Raw genomic sequence first — 20879 nt, forward strand, 5'->3', positions numbered from 1 at the left:
TTTGTTTTGAAACAACAAATGTTGGTGAATATTACTTTTCATTACAACTGCTGTGTGTCCACTGCTTGACTATTGTAAGTATATTAGGCCAAAAGAAATGCTGGCAAAATGTTTTATTTTCAGAAAGCACATTGAAAAAAAAAAAGAAAATAGATACAAAATATAAATAATAAAAAAATATGAATAAAATGTGTTCTAGTGATTGTTTATCACTAAGAATTGTTTTCATGATAAAAATGCCTTCAGTCCTTTGATTGTATTGACATTACTGAGCAGTGCAAAAAAATACAAAATATCTTGGCTCTGTGCACCCCTCAGAATTTTTAAATTTTTGCTTATATTTTTCAGTGGGAAAACTTTGAGGTAAGGCCACTTTGCTACAACGTCATCAGTATAGATCATAGCAATAGACACAGCCATACATTTCTTAACACCCAACATTAAATTAAGTACACCCCTGGGTAAAAATGTCAAGCGTAAATGATCAAGTATTTTGTGTGGCTACTGATATTTTCCAGCACTTGTGGACATGGAAATATTCACTTAGGGTATGTGCACTTTTTTTTCCATCTATTCAGAAAATAATGGCTGCATGTGTTAAGCTATTTTGAGGAAGCATTAAATGTACATGGTTATTAAGACTTACAAAGAGGTGTACAATTCCTGATATTGTTCAGGTTATTGGTCACAGCAACCCATTCAATGCCAGTAACGGTTATAGACGTCAAACAATCCATTTTCAATATGCTGGTAAGCCTGGCAGTGAATTTGTTAACAGTGAACGAGGATTTAAAATTATTTATCATTATCTCTTTTTTTGTCACAAAAACACAGCATTTGCACAGCTTATTTACATGAGTGTAAACGCTCAGGCAAGCTCCATCTGTTTGGTGTGTGGAAGGAAGAGCGCAGAAACCCCGCCAGTCATTAACAGGGCCGACACCAGCAGGATAGGCACGGCGCAGCCCGAGTCCAGCATGTTGCCAAACACCACGTTCCCCATGATGGCGGCCACTCGGCCTGCCCCCGTGAAGAAGCCCAGTGCTGACGAACTGCACCCAGGAAAAAGATCATGAGGGCGAACTCAAAGAGGCTTGCTTTTTAATCGCTGGAGATTGAGGTACTGTACACAAAATGGCTGCCACTTCTAAATTAAATAACATTATTACAAGAATGGCTTTTTCGTGGCCGAAGAATTTAATTTTTTATTGATTATGACGGCGCCATATTGACAAAAGTGGTTGTGTTTTGCCTGAAGCAAGACTACATTTCCCATAAGGATCAATGCATAGTGTTGAGAAATCCTGATCGCTCAATAGGCTGCAGATTGAATTGTAATTTTTGTTTCAAGTAGATGGCTATCTATTTCTACCACGCAAGCATCGAAGCTACTTGATAGTCCACCAGGAACAGAACCAGGGTTAGCAGTTAGCGAGTAAATACATGCCAATGTTGATCCTTGACTGTCCTTTTATCTTGGTAGCCTTCTTTTTTGTATCTCCTCAAACTAAATTTTTCATTAGTTTTTATTAGCAGCTTCTACCATGACAGCAGTGCTAGCAGTCAACATTTTTGTAGTTTTTTCCTCTAAGTTGCTTAATGCCCGTGAAAGCTATCTAGGCACCTGCACCCCATGACAAAAATACCATTCCACTAGCTTTACGTCAATGTGTCATCAGAAGAGTTATTAAAATATTTGAAAGGTAGAAACGGTTACTACTGTTACTAAGTACCAAATTTTCTGCCCAATAAGGCGCATCAGATTGTAAGGCGCACCTTCAATGAATGGCCTATTTTAAAACTGTTTTCATATATAGGGTGCACCGCTTTATAAGGCGCATAAATTAGTGTTCTCACAACTCCATTCATTCCCAAAATGAATAAACAGCTGTTTTATTTTTATCTAATATAAAAGAGGGGTGCACCGCTTTATAAGGCGCATAGAATAGAAGCTACAGTAGGGGCTGGGATTGCGTTAGGCATCCACTAGATGGAGCTGTGCCAAAGGGAATGCCAACAAAACAATCAGATGAGTCAATCAAACTTTGTTAATAGAATATAAACCAGCGTTCTCACAACTCCATTCACTTCCAAAATAAATAAACAGCTTTTATTTTTATCTAATATCTGAAGAATGAGAAAAAAACAGACTGTTAAAAAAAAATGTAAAAAATACATTTACAACTGAAATGCAGGAGTAAAAATTAAAGATTTACATGCCGATTAAGTTTATATTTTTTTTGTCCCCCAATCATAAAAACTCACGTCGAATTCTTAGGTGCACTGCCAGGTTTGAGAAAATTGACGGCTTTTAGATGCGCCTTATAAGTGCGGAAATTATGGTACATTTCAAAATCTGTCCTTTAGTAATTACGAACAGGAATTGATCAAGACCTGCCTAGAACATTTAGTCAATTAGTCTTTAAGTTCATCCACTGCTAAAGACAACTAAATGCCTTCCTAAGATAAACGCATAAAGTGAAGGCCTCTGGAAAAGTACCGTAGCTGCGTGGGGTAGAGTTCCGTTCCCACGACGTCCAGAGCGTTCCAAGCGATGACGGACACGCCGCTGAACAAGCAGGACAACAGCAGACTTTGGCTTTTGGTCCGCACCATGTAAATGAGGAAAACGCTCAGGCTGGACACCAGCAGGCTGACCGCTACCGAGACAAACGCGAGAAAGGTTGAGTCAAGTCAGGGCAAATGACGATTAGGTGGGCAACACAAGTGCGGTGTGTTTTTTCCTCACAGAGGAGTATCTTCCCTCCAATGCTGTCCATCACCATGATGGTGAAGATGTTGCCGGGAAGGTTGGCGGCCGCAATGAAGAAACCCTCCTCGTAGACTAAGGATTGAAAAAAATGGATGTCATATGAATACCTCAAATAATCTTTACCTGGTTACTCCTAGTTTCATTCATTCAAACCCAAAAATGTATTTTTACTTTTTTTTTTTAAGACTCCAGAAATTCAATTCCAGATACTTGTTTGTTCTTAAATATCTACATAATTGATTACTTTAGTTACAAAAGTATGAAAGTATTTATGTACTTTAAGTACTAAAAGTTCTAAAGTAATTGATTACATTAGGTACTTAGTACAAGTACTAAGGTAATGATTACTTTAGGTACTACAGTACTAAAGTGATCAATTAAATCTAAAGTAATGGATTACCTTAGGTGATACAGAGCAAATGTAATCAATTAAATTAAATAATCAAATACTTTTGCTACTTGGTAATTAAAAACAAAAGTAATTAATTACCTTAGGTACTAAAAGTTCTAAAGTAATTGATTAAAGTACACATTTAAGTACTAAAGTAATTAAGGTACTAAAAGTACTCAAGGAATTGATTACTCTAGGTACTATTGTACTGAAGTAATCAATTACTAAAGCTACTTTTGATCAAATTAATTGATTAGTTCAAGCACTAAAATAATCAATTACCCTAACACTTAAAGTAATCATTTCAATGAGTACTTAATTACTAATGTAGCTGAAGTAAATAGTTACTTTTATGTATAAAGTGATTGATAACTTTAGTTCTTAATTACCTCAAGTAGTTGATTACTTTAGTACTTAATTCATTTAGTAGCAGACACAGGTAAACAAAATTGAAAAAATTATATAAATAGTATCTGGGACTCAGTGTCTGGAGAAACAAAAAAAATATCTTTAGGATTGAATGAATGAAGAACCACCTGTGTACTTAACGAAGCATCCACAGACTGTGTAGTACAAGTTGACAACTACGCACCGACAGTCTTGACGGGATAGCAGCTGTGGTCGTGCTGTTGAGACGGAGCGGACATATTGGCGCAGGGGGAGCTGCCAGCCTCCACTCGGGAAAACAGCTCTGGAAACCACATCCACAGCCCGTAGTACCTGTGCACACCAGACAAGTTACGTCTTTTTTTTCTTTTTCCAACCCATATAGTTTGCAAAAGCCTGTTTGCACCTCATTCACTCAGTCATTGGTCTCTAAACTATGGCTCAGGGGCCATATTCGGTCTGCCAATCACATATTAGCGGCCCACAGCGTTTACAAGATTTCGACATGCCATTTAGAAATGTTTGATGGTAGGTAGCATTAAAAGTGTGAAAAAGTATCCTAATTTGCCTCATTTGCTTTAACTGATTTAAAAATAGATACATTAAATAGCATGTGTAATTGGTTCCTTGATTGATTGATTGTTTACCGTTTAAAAAGTTGAAGTAAAAATGAATTGGCACTGTCTTTCTATTTTGTGTATGTGGCCCTCAGAGGGTAATACAAATCATTTTTGATTTAAAAAAAAAGAAAAGAGAAAATGGTGCTGTGCTCTAGGTGTATTTTTTTAAAAAACCTTTGGCCGCATTTTGCAGAATCATTGTGTCACTCGTGACAATGGCTGTCTGTATAGCTAAAATAAAGGCATACAATGTTTTGCAGATGACACAAATTGGCAACAAGTTGTTTCATGGTCCAATTAATTTGCTCCTAATTTGAAAAGAAAATGTATTGTTCCTTTCATCGCATGAAATTAGATTTCCTAATACATGCAGAATCCCTGGTAAAATTTCAGGTGCCCCCAGGGCTACATTGGTATTAGACATATTCAAACTAGAACTTGACTCAGTTAAATTCGATTTACACAATACTACCAGGTCTTGTGGACTGACGAGAAATGACGTCTCACCCAAAAGAAATGCAGTAGAAAATGATGAGCAGCACAAAACTTCTGGATTTGAGGTTCCTGTCAAACATCTGCCGGACTGGCGTCACACCCTGTTGTGTAGCGATGACACCAAAAAAGCCAGAACATTTCACTGTCAGGTGTCTACAATATGTGACTGGTTTGATTCCATTTTACTTTATGATGAGCCTCACCTTTTTCAGAATAGCGCAGAGTCGTCCACAGGGCTGCCGAATCTCTGTCTCGTGCACTTTTGGCTTGATGTTCACGTGCAAGGAAAAGTCCTTCCAAGGCAAACAGAACTCTTAATTGATTGATATGATTACGCAATAAACCACGATCTCTTTTATAGAGGGATGTCGTAACTGTAATTGCCTTTGCTTCTACTTACAGGGAAAGATGCTTCTGCCCCACGCATATTCAGTCTGAACATCTGGTGGAAGACGTGGATGGCCTCTTGTTCTCGGCCAGCCTACAAAGTCGCAAAAACAACGGATTTTTGATGACATGTTCTTGGGACGACTGGCGAACAAAACTGAAAAATACCTCCATGAGGAACTTGGGGCTCTCGGGCATGAGCAGCCTGAAGATAAACGCTGATGTGATGCTCGGGACGGAGCAGAGCACCACGAACACTCGCCAGCTCTGAAAGTCCAGTTGGCCCACGGAAAAATGCATCCAGGTTCTGGGGATCACAAACCAGGCCAGTCCTTTGCACACACAAGGACACACACACACACACACACACACACAACCCTCATCTTTCAATTACAGCCACAAAAAATGTTGCGGTTGTTCTGTGGTGTCTTCTTGGCACCTGCAGCCAGAATGTTCCCCGTCATCCAGAAGGTGGCCAGAGCACTGATCATTGTACCTCGTTTCAGTCGGGGCATAAACTCCGAGAAGTAGGAGAAGATGACGGGAATGGACCCACCAACCCTAGAAAAAGAGAGAATTAAAAAAATACTCAATCTGTTTAAATTACTTTAAAATGATCTTACTTGCCAGTCAAATGTAAATGGGCAATTTTGAATATTTCCATATTGCACAAATTACCAGTGTTACTTGAGGGTTAGCTTCATGTTAACTATAAATATATATATATATATATATATATATATATATATATATATATATTTTTTTTTTTTTTTTTTTTTTTTTAATATATCTTTTTTTTTTATAAACAATGACATGTCCTCCTGATACCCAGACTATTAATTTATGTACACTGAAGTGGACATTTGTTTTTGGTCCCTAGTGCTTTTTCAATTACGTCTTTCATGTTTGGGTGGGATAAAATTAAGATAGCTGTCTTGCTAAGACAAAATGGACAAAAATGGACACAAATGAATAGGATGGGTATTGGGAGGATATGTCATTTGTTTATTTAAAATGAAGACTGGGTCTCAAGAGGGTATGGACAAAAACAAAATTGCATTGCATTGTGTCCTCACCCCACGCCACTGATGAACCTGAGCAAGAGGAAAAGCCAGAACCACGGTGCAGCACTAGCCAGGCCCCCAAAAAGACCGTTGACAGACAATGAGACCACCAAGACGCTGCAGCGCCCCCTCTGGTCAGCCAAATATCCCCACATGTAGCCACCCACCATCATGCCTGGAAGAGACGAGCAGGCGCGTGTCATTGAATTTCAAACCAAGATCCTTAAGGAAGGAAGATCCCAGGGTTTAGACCGACCAAGGAAAATGGAGGCAGTGAGCAGGCCCATGTCGGAGGAGCTGAGCAGGAGATCACAGCGGGCGGTGGGCAAAAGGAAGGAGACACAGACGATCTCCACGGCATCGCTGGCGTTAGCCCAGCCGCAAACCAGCAGCAGGAGCCAGTGGAACAATCCAAAGCCTGAAAAAAAGGAAGTGCACCGCTCAAAAAAAGGCTAACTCAAAAGACTTAAAAATAATCGCAAAATTCAATGGGTTGAAAAAAAAATTGCATGTTTTTTAGATTTGTTCAGTCCTCAGTGCTTTGTGCATCTGCTACACAGTTTTGAGGTTCTAAAAACAATATCATGCCGACACGAGCCACTATCATAAAGAAACACTCACATCCCCTATGTGTGCGACGCCCCTGCTATCACGTCTGAGTCAGCAAACAGCTTTCGCGTTCGAAAATTGGCGCACTCTTGATTGTTTGGTCAAAGTTCTGGACACGGCGGCAGGCTGTATGAGGTACTGCCTCCATGATTAAAAATGCTTTTATAATTTGCATTTGAATCTGCTTGCTATAACTGTTTTAACCTGTATATAAAAATATATATCTTAAAACATTTGCAGCACAGTACTGTGACTACTTTATCTGTGATGTAGTCGTTCCACGAGGGTGCTCCATTTTTAATTACCTGTTGCCTCCACTGCTTCCTCGTATGTCAATCTGGTGCGCGTGCCTTCACTGGCATCGTGAGTGATGACTGATGTACTCCTCTCAAACAAGGTTTCATCTACAAGAAAACAAAAATCAATCAAAAAATGGAATGAATTGGTGTGAATTGGCCTCTGTGAAAGAACCAATAACCAACCAGGACAATTTGTGCTCAAGTCAAGGGCGGAGCTACAGGGTGTCCAAGGGTGACCAAGACCACCCCATGTCTCACCCTGTGGTCACCCAATATTTTTTCAACTCTGATTTTTGCGACATTATCTCACGGATGCAGTATTCGTAGACCTCTTGATACTCAGTTACAGTTTTTAACTACATATTTAAAGAAGAAATGTACAAATAAACTGAATGCAAACTTTAGAATAATCTGTAATGCTGTCGATGGTATGATAAAGAAATACTAATGCATAAACGCATTAACTAAACGTAAACATAAACTAAACGCAGGGCCACCCCAATGCAAAATAAATAAATAACTACGCATCTGCTCAAGAAAGTGATAGCGGTACTGATTTGGTTTCACGTTTATAAATGACATACCTTTTTACAAGAATATTTTGCGCATTCGTTGTTATTTAAGTTTTTTTAGGGAGTGCACTTCTTTTGCAGTTGCATTTGTGCGTTTAGAGCGATTTAAAAAGACGTACAACTTATTGCAAAACGCTAAGAGGACAATAAACATTGTACTAAATAAACGCCTCACTGACAACATCCTTGCCAATTATGTAATGTAAAGCGTATTTAAATAGTTACCCTGCCCTTGCTGATGCAATATAGTTCATAAAGAAGTGTCTGGAATTTTTTTTTTTTTACCTTCATCTGACTCGTCCGAGAGCTGACTTTTTCCTGTGAGAAGCGGCTCTTGATCATCGGTCAAGTTGACACTAGTCATCCCCAAAATCGCTGCAACTCACCACCTTCACTTGCTCCAATTCATTTTCATTACCGTTCAACCCGCTGCGTTCGGTCCCGTGACAGGGTACCTCGGGTGTTAGCTTCCTAGCGATGGTAGTAAGCTAGTGAGGAATCCCACGGCAGTTGAAGGCAGGAAACGACTTGGTGCAAAATGATTGGCGACAGGACACGCGCTTCTGCAATATGATTGGCTGATGCATCCGCTCTGGGCGTCGTGCTCTGCAAGTCCAGACGCAACAGCCAATCATATTGGAGTAGGCGTGTCATGCCTGCAACTAAACAAGGAAGTGAGGTTAGTAGGCTAGCGGGTTAGCTCGCTAAGATAACCAGGAAGTCAAAAGTGACAGCGGCCCCCATCTCCCCTCCTCCCTCACTACGCTCCCTACTTCCCTGTCACTTTGGAGCACTTCCACCGTCCCCTAGGCGTCACTTTCCTCAACCGTATTTGTGCGTGCTCGCATGGGCAGCGGAACAGTCAACATTATCCACCGTGAAGTCTTCTCCTCTATCGTGTCTCTTCTCCGCGGGCGCGTGCGTTAAGTTGGTCAAATTTGCGATTTGAAGATGGCGACCAGCTCGGAACGCAGTCCTCCTCCGTTTCCCGACGCCGGAGACAACGCAGGCCGAGGAAGCGATGAAGAAGAAGGAGACGACCTTTTCATGAGTGTGGTAAGCTCCCAACTTGTTCTACGGCTGCTTCTTCCGTCTTCATAACTCGGCTAACTCTCACTGACGGTTAGCCATAGCCATGCGCGAGTGGGGAAAAAAAAAAAAAAAAACAGTCGCCACTTTTTCGTTGTTGTTGTGTTAACAAAAAGTTTTCACTCGCATCCACCTGGTTGCCCAAAAGTGTGAAATGTTACTTTATGTTACACGATGTTTACTTTCAAGTAAGCTTCAACGTTAAATTTATTCCATCACCAACTTATAACTGCATTTAATTGGCTGTGATCTTTGGGCTGTGAGTGGGCGGACTAACTACAAACACTCAGTGCGCAATAAGTTTTCTCTGTCGATTATGTGTTTTTTTAATGTTGACCTTAGGACTAGTGTACGTTAGTTGTGATTGTTACTTCTCGTAATTAACACTGATTCTCATTTGAATGGAGAAAAGTGGCCCATGCATGGATGGCAGCCTCGCTCCTGTCATGTGAGCGAGTGGCGATCACGTGGTTAGAACCCGGATGTTTTCGCCTCAGTCAAAGTTCAAAAGGGAAAAAGACAGCAATTTGGCAAAAGGCTTACTCAGCAGCTTCAAGCGTAACACACATCAAAAGTGCCAGCTTGCTTTTTTCTTACAAGGGGAGCTATTGGTTTGCTCTGATTCTCATTTGGAATTGATTATAAAATCTACACTTATATGTTGAAAAGCTAAAAGTGGTTAGACCAGTTGTAATGTTTGATAGGAAGCAGTGCCACTCAAGAACGTAATAAAAGAAGTGAAGATGATTATTCAGTGATGGAAAACCTGTGGACCAAATAACCAACAGACTGCCTTCAGTATTTCTGACCTGAAATGGATGGAAGGAACATCTGGAGGAGGCTCATGCACAATGGTGACCCTGAATGGGGAAAAGCTGGCAAGAACAAGAAACTTGTGAACATTGTGATAGGGCATGTAAAGGAACGTTTTTTTAAAAATGGAGATGGAGAAGGGTATGAGTTGAAGTACTCGGGACCAACTGTTCAAAAGCAAATTTAAGCACATTAAACAGAAATTTGAGGCAGTGCTGAACATCAATAAATTGTTACGATCCGGCATAAATAACATTTACTGGACAATAACATAAGCCGGATATAAAAAAAATGTTCACAGAAAGGGAATCGAATCACAAACTTGCAGCTGCAATACATGGTCCAAGAAGATTTATACTCAAGCAGGGTTAAAGGCATGTCTAATTTGGCATTGCAACAACAAAGGCTTTGTTTTCCCCTGAGTATTCTTGCTGTTGACAACAAGAAGTGATGTCAGCAGAGCCCCAGAGACTTTTGGAAAATATATGTTAACAGGCAAACAATATTTTAAACAAATTTAAACTTTTGGGAGCCAGTGCAATAGAAATGTAAAATGTTTGTCTTGATATTAACATAAGCTTAATATAGAACAGTGGTTCTGAATGTAGAGGCACTTAAGGAGGGGTTATGTTTGATTTTTAACAGGGTTTTCAAATGTATCAGCATATTTATATTAATGGTTTCCAGTGTCATGAAAGGAAAAGCCATTTATTTTTCAAATTAAGAGCAAAGTGATTGGACCTTGAATCTAACTTAATTGCTAAATTGTGTTATAGTGACTTCTTTGTGAAACATTGTCTGCCTTATTTTTTAAAGTTTTACATGGCTGAGTCAGAAATATGACAAATGATATTATGCAATCTATTTTCTGGAGTCCCTGAATAAAATACTCTCATAGATGTCACTGCAAATGTACTTTCAAAGTTTAATAAATGATGGCACAGCGTACGTTCAAGCCTTTTTTATTCATCTAAGAACACACTCTGCTGTTTCAGGGGTACTTGGCTGAAAAAAATATTCAATTGGCAGTACATTATTGAGAAAAAAACACTGATCCAGAACATTATTGTATAATAAAAACATGGGAAGAAGGCTTTGAAGAATAAAATCTTATAAAATCAGAATATTGAAGGAAGGGCGAATCACTGTCATTTTTTGTACCCATTCATCCCTAATGGATACCTTTTTATGAAAGGATTGAAATTAATTTAAGATTAAAAAAAATGTACTATGCATTCTGGGTACTCAGATGTTTTTCCTCTTTTTCCAGAGCGAGACGCCGACAGCCAGCCACCCCAGTGATGATTTGGTGACTCCCCCCAGCGACACCGCCGAAGACCCAACGAGTGATCCCAACAGCAGCGGGTTGGGATCCAAAACGCCGAGCGACAATTTGATTTCACCTCCGAGCGATGTCGCGAGTGACCCTATCAGCAGCGGCTCGGAATCCAAAACTCCAAGCGAGCCCTCCGACGACTTTGACGACCTCGTGGGCAACTGGATGACTCCGACCGCCTCCGCTCCTTCCAGAGGTGAAACGAAAGCCTTCGGTGAAACTGAACATCTTCACAATGATGAATTCGTTGACATTCTGGGAAGCGAAACCACACCGCAGTTACAGGAAATAGCAGGAGGGGATGCCGGAGAAAGTCGGTCGGATGAGGTCGGTAACGCAAAACAGGAAGTCAAAGAAACCGCGCCGCTTTTAGATATCAATCCATCAGCAGATTTGACACCACATCCGCCTAGCAAAATAGTTGACCCTCTAGCAGACCTCTTTGAAGATCCCATGCCAGCCGCGACCCAGAAGCAAAGCGCCGCAGCCGCGGACCTTTTCCAAGACGAAGGCAGCGACTTGTTCGCCGACCCGCGACAGATCACCGCCGCCAAGCCTTCTCAGAAGAGCCTCTTCGGCGAGCCCGACGAGGAGCTCTTCGGCAAGCCGCCGGGTGCCAAGAAAAAGCCCGCCGCCACCGTCCTGCCGGACGACCCTCTCGCAGAGGAGTCTGCGGGCGACGACGGCAGCAAAGCCCGCGAAGCGGCGCGTAACCACACCGACATCTTCGCAGAGGAAGCCGTCGGCTCCAGTAACGGTTCCCGCCTCAACTCCAGAGCAAACGGAGTCCATGTGGAAGAAAGCACCGATATATTTGCAGGTGAGTCCACCAGTGTCGAGTTAGCATCCAATTCATTGGTTAGCAGTCTGTTTTTTTTTTCTGCCATTGTTAGAATCAACCTAAAAAAAAAATCACATTTGTCGAGACCAATTTCTGCTGGATGCAAGAAAAGACGAGTTCAAATACATTGCGTCTTCCTACAGAAGCCACAGTGGAGCTCTCGTTGGACAGTCCGCAGAGCGAGAGGAAGAAGGCCGCCGCCGCCGCTGCTGCCACAGACGCCAAACCTTCCACGTCTGCTCCCACCACCGCGTCCAGCGTTGCCAAGCAACCGGCAATTGCGCCAGAGGTAGTAAGGGACTCATTTGGTTATCGTAGTTACATTTCTGTAGCTTCAATTCAGTCAGTTTCATTTGGCCTTGACCAATATCTATTTGCTTGTAAATTTTCACATTTGAAATTAATTCAATTTTTCCAAACTAATTGCGGAGCGGCACTTCAGAAATCAGAACACTTTGTAAACCTGTGATATTTCGCCTTCATCATTTATTGCAGCTGGAACCCGAGGAGGAATCAGAACTTGAAGACAAATTTGACATCACCGTTTCTATTACCGACCCAGAAAAAATAGGTGAGCTTCCTCTTTAATTTCCACCTTTTTGCATTGCCTCTAAGAAGGCAGCGTTTGCTCATATGTCCAATTTGCACCTGCTTATGAATATTATTTTCATGTTATACAGGGGATGGGATGACCGCCTACATGGCCTACAAAGTGTCCACTCAGGTAAAGTTCGATTTGTTCAAAACTACTTACCATGTAAATCGATATGCTGTTTTTATTCATTAAAAAAAAAATGTTTCCAGACCACGTTGCCCATGTTCCGCCAAAAGACGTTCATGGTGCGCCGACGCTTCAGCGACTTCCTGGGCCTCTATGAGAAGCTCTCTGAGAAGCACGGACCAAACGGCTTCATCGTGCCCCCGCCGCCGGAGAAGAGCATCTTGGGTAGCTGGACCTCATCCATCATTGATGCCGTTGTGCAGTTTTCTCACATTGTTGTCATCTTATCGTATTGCAGGTATGACCAAGGTCAAGGTGGGAAAGGAGGACTCGTCCTCTGCGGAATTTGTGGAGAGAAGAAGAGGCGCCCTAGAGAGGTGAAGTGTACAGATGGCTGAATCGAGTCACATGACCCTCACCTGAGCCAATAACTACTGGCAATGTTTTACATCTGTGATTTTCTTTTATGTGAAATATTTTTTTTAAGTCAAACCATCGCCAAAGAACGAATTAAAACTGCCTGATTTATCAACATTTGAAGCTTAATTTGCAGCGGTATCTCGGGACAAAATTGTGTCACTATTGGTGTCAATATAAAACTTAATGTATTAAAGGCGTGCTACATTTTGCAAAAGAGTCACTATAAGATATATAACAACTATAACATTTACATTAGCAAAAGGAGCTTGCTGTTTCAGTTATTTTGCTCTTAATTCGAAACAAGTCCCCATCGTGGCATTAAGTTAGCATACAAAATTTTACATATAGTTTTTTTTTTTTTTGGGAATGCTTTTTCATACTATAAAATCCTTTTTACACACATGGGTATAATGCACTCCCCTCAAAATCCCCCTTAATCCCCCCCCACCCATGAAAATGATTGAGGAATAGAATGAATAAAGTAAAATTCCAAACATGCCAATAAAGCTCCAATGTTTTTAAATTCAGGTTCAAAGTTAAGCGCCTTTGTATTGCGTTATGATTATCTTTTAAAGTGTATTTAAAATCATGTTTTTGAAAATCTTCTCACTCCATTATCTCAACATTTTACTTTTTTTTTTTTTTTTTTTTTTAATCTCTTTAGTTTGCTTTAAAGCCTTTTGAGCTTTTAACTGCTTTTAAAAGCCATACTTGTAATTACTGTTTGTGAGGCATTTCAAGTGCTGTTGCAGATGCGATCTACTGGAACTAAGCGATTCTATTCATTTTATCCAACCCCGAGATACTGAGTAGCTACAGTTAAACATCTGAATCATGTGAAGAATTTCATCTTATTAACCCCCTGTATAACCCTTGCCCTTGATTCTGTTGTTGTTTTTTTGTTTTGTTTTGTTTTTTGCAAAAAAATACATTATTTGCAGGATTTTGCCATAGTTGTGCTTTTACTTTTTAGAATAGGTTGTTAGCTGTATTACTTTTTACTTGAGCTAAAATGATAGATGAAACCACAGCTTTGATATGTCTTCTCCTGGTTTGAAAAGGTACCTTCAAAGGGTGGTCAATCACCCTTCGCTTCTTCAAGACCCCGACGTTCGAGAGTTCCTGGAGAGAGATGAAGTAAGTTCAACTTCTATTCTTTGCTTCATTTGATCTTCTCAGTTGTGACTCAAGAGGTCCAATCAAAACGTTTTTTTTTATTTTTCAAAGCAGCTTTTACAAGTTAGTGCACGAGTGAACGCTGTTGCATTTCATTGTAATTGCCGCTTATGTGTCCGCGTGTGTCCAGTTGCCCAGAGCTGTGAGCACGCAGGCGCTGAGCGGCGCCGGCTTCCTGAAAATGATCAACAAGGCGACAGACGCCGTCAGCAAAATGACCATCAAGATGAACGAGTCGGATGTGGTGAGCTCGATTGGACACGAGAAAAAAACTTTGTCGGACTTTAGCATTCACGCAAGCGTCATAAATTTGTGCCGCAGTGGTTCGAGGAGAAGCTGCAGGAAGTGGAGTCTGCGGACCAACATTTCAGGAAGCTCCACGCCATGGTGGAGTCACTTGTGGTCCACAGGAAAGGTAGCAGCAGATTTTTTTTTTGCATGTTTGCCGCCAGGAAAACAGCTAGCCTCAAATGTAACAATGACTAAAGCAACTTAGTAGTGTTACACTCCAGTTTGTTGTTTGGGACTGACAGAAGCTTTTGTGACGCTAGTCCTGGAAATTTTCTGACATATTTTTTAGACTGTTTCACTAGTAATGCCCTTGCAGATCTTTTGAGTTTTTGCAACCTGGAAGTGAGGTTAGTAGAGTTATCAAAAACAAAAAGTTGTAAAGTATTTCCTTGACAAATGAATCAACTAATACTAACTGTAATTGTAGAAGAAATAGCGATTTGTTTTCATTTTTGTCAATATAACACATGAGCTTTTGGGTTTCGTTTTAAATGTATTTTGTTATTGTTGTCATTTGAAGTTCATAGTTTACTTAACATGCTATACATTGTAAATATTTTTTTTGTACTCGACAAACGCTCCAAATATGAAAAAAGATACTCGCACTAATAAAAATGAAACTAACACAAAGCCTTGTCAAAATATAAGAACTAGCAAACTTACTATAATGACTAATTAAAATATACTCTATAAAAAAAAAAAATAATAAAAAATCACAAAGTACATTGATTTCACAGGGGAAATGTCTACAATAGTAGTTTTCAATCTTTTTTCAATGACATACCGACATTTTTTTTCAGCCAGATACCTAGGGCATTTTCAGATGGGAATGAAAAAAAGCATTAAAACAGAGTGCTCTGCGATTGATATCTGATTTATTAGACTTTGAACTAAAATATTTTTTTGCAGTATGCAATTTACATCCGTGTAAAACTCACCAAAATAAAGCATACGTCATTTTGCTAGGACTCACTTTAACACAATTTTGCAATAATGGGTTTCATGTTCCAGTTAATTTGCTATTAATATGAAAATGACCTTTTTTTTTTCCCATGTCATTAAAAATCCATCATTTAGATTTGCTGATACCTTTTAAAATCTATTTTAAAATCTCACCCCACCTTTTTGACTTTATCAGAGCTTTCCACGAACACAGCGAGTTTCGCCAAGAGCGCCGCCATGCTAGGCAGCGCCGAGGACAACACGGCGCTGTCCCGCGCCCTCTCGCAGTTGGCCGAGGTGGAGGACAAGATGGAGCAACTGCACCAGGACCAGGCGGCTAACGACACCTTCGGCTTTGCTGAGCTCATCGCCGATTTCATCCGGCTGCTCGGCGCCGTCAGGGTACGTCGCGTGCCTTCTACCCCAAACACACTCAAGACATTTTCTTTTTGTTTTAAGATAATGTAAGAAAGATGTATTTAGATTGGAAATCGTGAAACTTTGAAATATTTTAGGGGAAAAAAATCCCTATCTGTTGCGTAAGCAGAACTTGTAGTGAGTTCTTACAAGATACTGCAGGCGAATGAGTATTTGTATATGCACAGCGAGTGTTTGTGTATGCAAATTTCTTTTAAGAACTCGTTCAGTCCCAAAGGCATATTTTTATTTTTTATTTTTTTTAACAGTCCAGAAATTCAATCCCTGGTACATATTTACATTTCTCTCCATTGTTTTCAATTCTTTGGCCAAAGGAGGTCTAAAATAGCTTGTACTAAAAGTATGAACTACTTAAGTAATCTATACTTTCAGGTAATTAAGTGTTCAGGTACGTGATTAAGTGCAAAACTACAAAAAAATGGTAGTTAATTACTGAAGTAAAAGACTATTTTAAGCAAAAAGTACTAAAGTAAGCAATTACTCTGAGTAGCAAAGTACTCAAGTAATCCATAGCTTCAAGGAATTAGTTATTTCGATTTTCAAGTGCTAAATGCCAAAGGACTCAAATATCTTAGGTAGTTAAGTACTAAAGTAAACGACTTTCAAGCAGTTACTTTGTGTGCTTAGGTACTAAAGTAGTTTATTACTTTAATTTCATATATATACCTGGGATTGAGTGTTTTTAGGATTCAATGTGTTCCTGTTGAAATCAAATGATAAATGAAATCCTTTGTCTGAACGAAAGTGACTGCTCTTTGAGGCACGTGTCCGTATGCACTCCCTGGGTCTACTTTTGTCTTATTTACTTATAAAAAAAAAGCACATAGGAAAAAAATCTGTCAATCTTGCCAAAAACAATTCTTAATGACCCTTAATGGACTTAATATGGCTCCTAGACGTTCATAATGACCTCATGGCCGTATGAACGCCATCTGCGTGATCCTTTGTAAAATCTCCCTCCAGTAAAACTTTGAACGGCTCCAGATGGATATTTACTTTTGTGTAAACCTACAAAACATGTTCATAAACTCCCCTATGCACAGCTTACGTCTTTGATCCAACTATAAACTTGAGCTGTCAAAATTAATCGATCAAATTGACAACTCGTTTAATAATCGAGTAATCGGTTACGCCTGTTGTCGAAGTGAAAATAATTGAAATCCTGAACACTTTCTCAACACAACTATTCTGATTCTTTAGTTTTTGTGATATAATTGAATGAAAAACTCACTTATTCGTTTCATCGGTAGAATTATTCATTCTGAAAATATTTGATAGTGAGCGGCCCAACTACAAACCTCTGTTTTTTTTAAACTTGCGAACGTTGTCCGAATGTGCCCGTGCGCACTCCCTCCCTGCATGTAAAATGGAGCTGGCGCCTCCGCAGGGGTCATTCGACCATCGCATGAAGGCGTGGCAGCGCTGGCAGGACGCTCAGAGCACGCTGCAGAAGAAACGCGAAATGGAGGCCAAACTCCAGTGGGCCAACAAGCCCGACAAGCTGCAGCTGACCAAAGAGGAGATCGCCGAAGTAAGGCCGCTTTCCCAATAAAACGCCGCTTCCAAAAGTCCGATGCAACTCAACGCCTCTCTCTCTTGCGCCCCCCAGTGGGAGGCCAAAGTGACGCAGTACGAGCGAGACTTTGAGCGAGTGTCCGCCACCGTGCGCAAGGAAGTCATGCGCTTCGAGGTGCGCCACGTTGGACGCCGCTCGCGTCGGGAAACACCCTCCTCGTCCCCAATCGACTTTTTTTTTTTTTTTTTTTTCCAGAAAGAGAAGGCGAGGAATTTCAAAAGACAGATCATCAAATACCTGGAGAAGCTGCTCAAGTCTCAGCAACAGGTGAGTTTATTTTATGGTACAGAGTATCTTTAAATGTTTTATGTGCTTATTGTATTCCTATAATAAGAACAGTGTAAATCGTTTGTAAAATCCCATGAATAACGCTCATTCTTAGCAAAAATATCCCATATCGTATTATTCCCAGAGCTTAGTAAAAATTGTTTTTAGCATGCACAACACTACGCTAGCTCAGGGCCCAACTGGTTATGGCCTTTCAAATATCAACCAAAAATAATCAGCCACATTTCTGATATTTGCTTACTCTTTATGTACTCTAACCAGATACAGCAATCACACCGATATTGCTATTTACACTGCAAAAATCATAAACTGCATAGTGCAACATTAAGGAAGCCTACATCTGTAAACCATTTAACTACTAGTGACACCAATACGAGATGAACTCAAATCCTTATAACTTCATTAATTGTATATGTTTTATATATAATGTGTGTGTGTGTGTATGTATATACCGTATTTTCCGCACTACAAGACGCACCGTATTATAAGGCGCACCCTCAACCAACGACATTTTAAAACCTTTTTCGCACTATAAGGCGCACCAGATTATAAGGCGCACCCTCAATCAATGACATATTTTAAAACTTTTTCAATCACAATATAGTAATACTCAAAAGTAATAATAATAACAAATAACTCTCAATAGCATAATAATTCAATGTCAATATGAGCAACCTTGTTCAACTGTAAACACACAAAAGAAACAGGTCAAGCTTATTTTATCACTTCATTCCCCGTCTACGAATCACAATCCCGATACTGTACCATGTATAAGCCGCACCTGATTATAAGGCGCGCCATCAGCTTTTTTAAAAAAATTAGGTGCGCCTTATAGTGCGGAAAATACGGTGTGTGTATGTATTACACACACACAGACAAATATTGCCCGTATGCCCTCCCTACAAGAAGAACAATGTGATTTTTCCTCTGTGTGCGTGCAGCTGATCAAGTACTGGGAGGCCTTCTTACCCGAAGCCAAAGCTATCGCCTGAGTTAGAGGTGCAAATCTCCTTTCCGATTCTTTTTTTTTTTTCACTTTTCATTCTTTCGGCTCACACTTGACCTCCTGCCTTTAAAAAAACCAAGGAGGACCACGTGTACGTCGTTGCGAGAGAGTTTACAATCAAGCCGCTTCTTGATTCCCAATCCAACTTTTGCTCTTTACAACTGTATTCCCCCCCCATCACAAATATTTTCTTCGGAAGCATATAGACGCGCGGCTGGTTTGTTGTTTACAGCGCGTCTGGAGGAGGTTGACTCAAAAGGGATTAAGCCAAATTTTTGGTGGAATTTCACACACACACAAAAAAAAAACAAGTCCAAGCTGTCTTATTTTTTGGGGTTATTATTGATGCCGAGATGAGGGAAGGGACATTAGATGGCGCGGATATTACCGGTAGCATCGTACGTTTGATGTCACTTTTGTATAAAAACAAAGATGAATATAAATAAAAAGGACTTGACGTAACAGTGCCTTCTACACATGAGACAAAGGTGAGAAATCATGCAAATGACAAAGGAAGTTCTTTTCTGTTCTTTTTTCCTCCTAATTTGAATGCCTAGAAAGTGGATTTCAAGTTTTGCTAGGTTTTCCATCGTGACCGGTTTGAGCACGGAACACACCCAAAAAAAAATACCATTTAACTGGCTCGTTTTTGTTGTTGTTGTTTTTTTCATTTCATAGCAAACCTTGCTAACGACACGTAAATATTGTAACGATTTTGCCTTTAAAAGTATTACATTTAACGTACAAATTACATTTAACTCTATCTCGAAAAAAAATCCCGGGAATTTTTTGTTAGCGTCAAACCTCACGAACAACCGAAAAATTATTTCCTGTACTCGATTTATTTGCGTTTGTTTGAACAATTCCGGATAATTCAGTTAATGACTTGGATATGTTTAGTTAGGAATCTGTTACCTTCCCATTGCAACTTTTGGGGATTGTTGAAAAAAGTCATTCGTCAAAATATCGTAAATAAAATTTGTGATTTTCACCTGCTTTGTCAGCAGCGAAATTATGAACACATAATGGAAAAAATCGTTTTCATTCCTCTGCGAAGAAATTTGATCAAGTCGCAAAGACATTTTTTGAAATTGAGCAATTTTTTACCCATAAATCCTGAATAAACAAATACAAAGAATTACCAATTTTGCTTACAAAAACAACTGAATTCATAAAAAAAAAAAAAAACACGTAAGCTATACCAAATGTTTTTTTGTTTTGTTTTTTTTTTCGCCCAAGAGAAATTGAGATGAAATTGTTACAATTGTTCACTGCTTCACGGCGCAACAAAGCTGGTAAAATTGAAGTCAAATGTACTTTTTCATAGTCATTTTTGTCATGAGGATCCATTCATGTCCTAGCTACAAAAAAAAAAAAAAAAAAAATCAAAACAAAGGACAAAAGTGTTGTATTTTTAGGGCTCCGTTTCTGATAAAATGATCAAAAATCTTACGGAAATTTTTGACACCATAATTGTTACAAGTGTTACGCTTGATTATGTAAGAAAAATAAATCACCCACCAAAAAAGATGACGTATTAACTCGTTTATCATTAATAAATACTTGTAAAATGCACATTATGTATATTTTCTCATCAAATCCTGTCTTTTTTTTACTGTATCTTATATACTCGTTCTTTTTCTATTCTTTTTTTTGTCCCCACTTGTAAAATTCTGACTTTATCATCAGATCTGTTTCTTGACATTTTTGCATTCATTTTTGTTACCGTGTCCCAAATATTGGAACAAGCATGACTTCAATGTTAAAAGTCAAACAAGCATTTTTTTTCTTGTGTTTTTCTTGTATTTTTTTTGGTTTATTTTCTTTTTCAAAGCTCCGAAAGTGACGTGACATTGTTAAAGGAATCTTGCTGTACAATCAAGCTAACATCAGCAAAACCACCTGACACTAAAATAAAAAGAATCGGACACATGTGTAATAAACAGTTTTTTTTTTTTTTTTTTTTTTTAATATTCCTTTACAAGTGTCATCTCTGTTGAATGAAGTTTTGTAGTCAAGTGAAGAAAAATCTTCACATTTGATGACGACGCTACGCACGTTCGGAAGGAGAACATTTCACCTTAGGTCAAATGGCGCCAAGATTTCACTGCGCCTGACACAATGTCAACATCAATGTATCAATAAACAAAGAAAAACCATGTGCACACGTGTCGTGGAAATTTATTTGGCACAAAATAAAGTTTGCAATGTTTACATGTGGCTATATCACTAACTATCTCCTATTTTTTTCAGTTGTGTATGTTGTATCATATGACAACATTAATAATTATTTGACAAGAGAGAACCTACAAATTGATTAGACTCAGCCTGCGTTGGTTTTAAAA

At 39.4% G+C, this 20879-nt stretch overlaps 2 protein-coding genes across 2 annotated transcripts; one reads left to right on the forward strand and one right to left on the reverse strand.

The window, feature by feature from the left end:
• Positions 1-98: 98 nt before the first annotated feature.
• On the reverse strand, positions 99-8310 carry sv2 (synaptic vesicle glycoprotein 2). The gene is made up of 13 exons (XM_088418032.1): positions 7883-8310; positions 7032-7130; positions 6374-6535; positions 6130-6292; positions 5493-5614; positions 5222-5385; positions 5067-5147; positions 4870-4959; positions 4679-4767; positions 3757-3884; positions 2750-2845; positions 2501-2660; positions 99-1052 (listed from the first exon to the last, which is right to left on the reverse strand). Exons 1-13 carry the CDS (start codon positions 7959-7961, stop codon positions 869-871), a joined length of 1617 nt encoding a protein of 538 aa, XP_088274158.1. The 5' UTR covers positions 7962-8310; the 3' UTR covers positions 99-868.
• snx1a (sorting nexin 1a) lies at positions 8302-20697 on the forward strand. Its single transcript, XM_088418031.1, has 15 exons — positions 8302-8653; positions 10770-11655; positions 11820-11965; positions 12172-12247; positions 12357-12400; positions 12481-12622; positions 12696-12774; positions 13879-13954; positions 14124-14237; positions 14315-14408; positions 15423-15628; positions 17052-17195; positions 17274-17354; positions 17436-17507; positions 18470-20697. The coding sequence occupies exons 1-15, from the start codon at positions 8549-8551 to the stop codon at positions 18518-18520; spliced, it is 2316 nt and encodes a 771-aa protein (XP_088274157.1). The 5' UTR covers positions 8302-8548; the 3' UTR covers positions 18521-20697.
• The last annotated feature ends 182 nt before the right edge of the window (positions 20698-20879 follow it).

The sequence above is a fragment of the Hippichthys cyanospilos genome, chromosome 6 (assembly GCF_059441005.1).
Source record: "Hippichthys cyanospilos isolate Australia breed blue-spotted pipefish chromosome 6, RoL_Hcya_1.0, whole genome shotgun sequence".
NCBI lineage: Eukaryota > Metazoa > Chordata > Actinopteri > Syngnathiformes > Syngnathidae > Hippichthys > Hippichthys cyanospilos.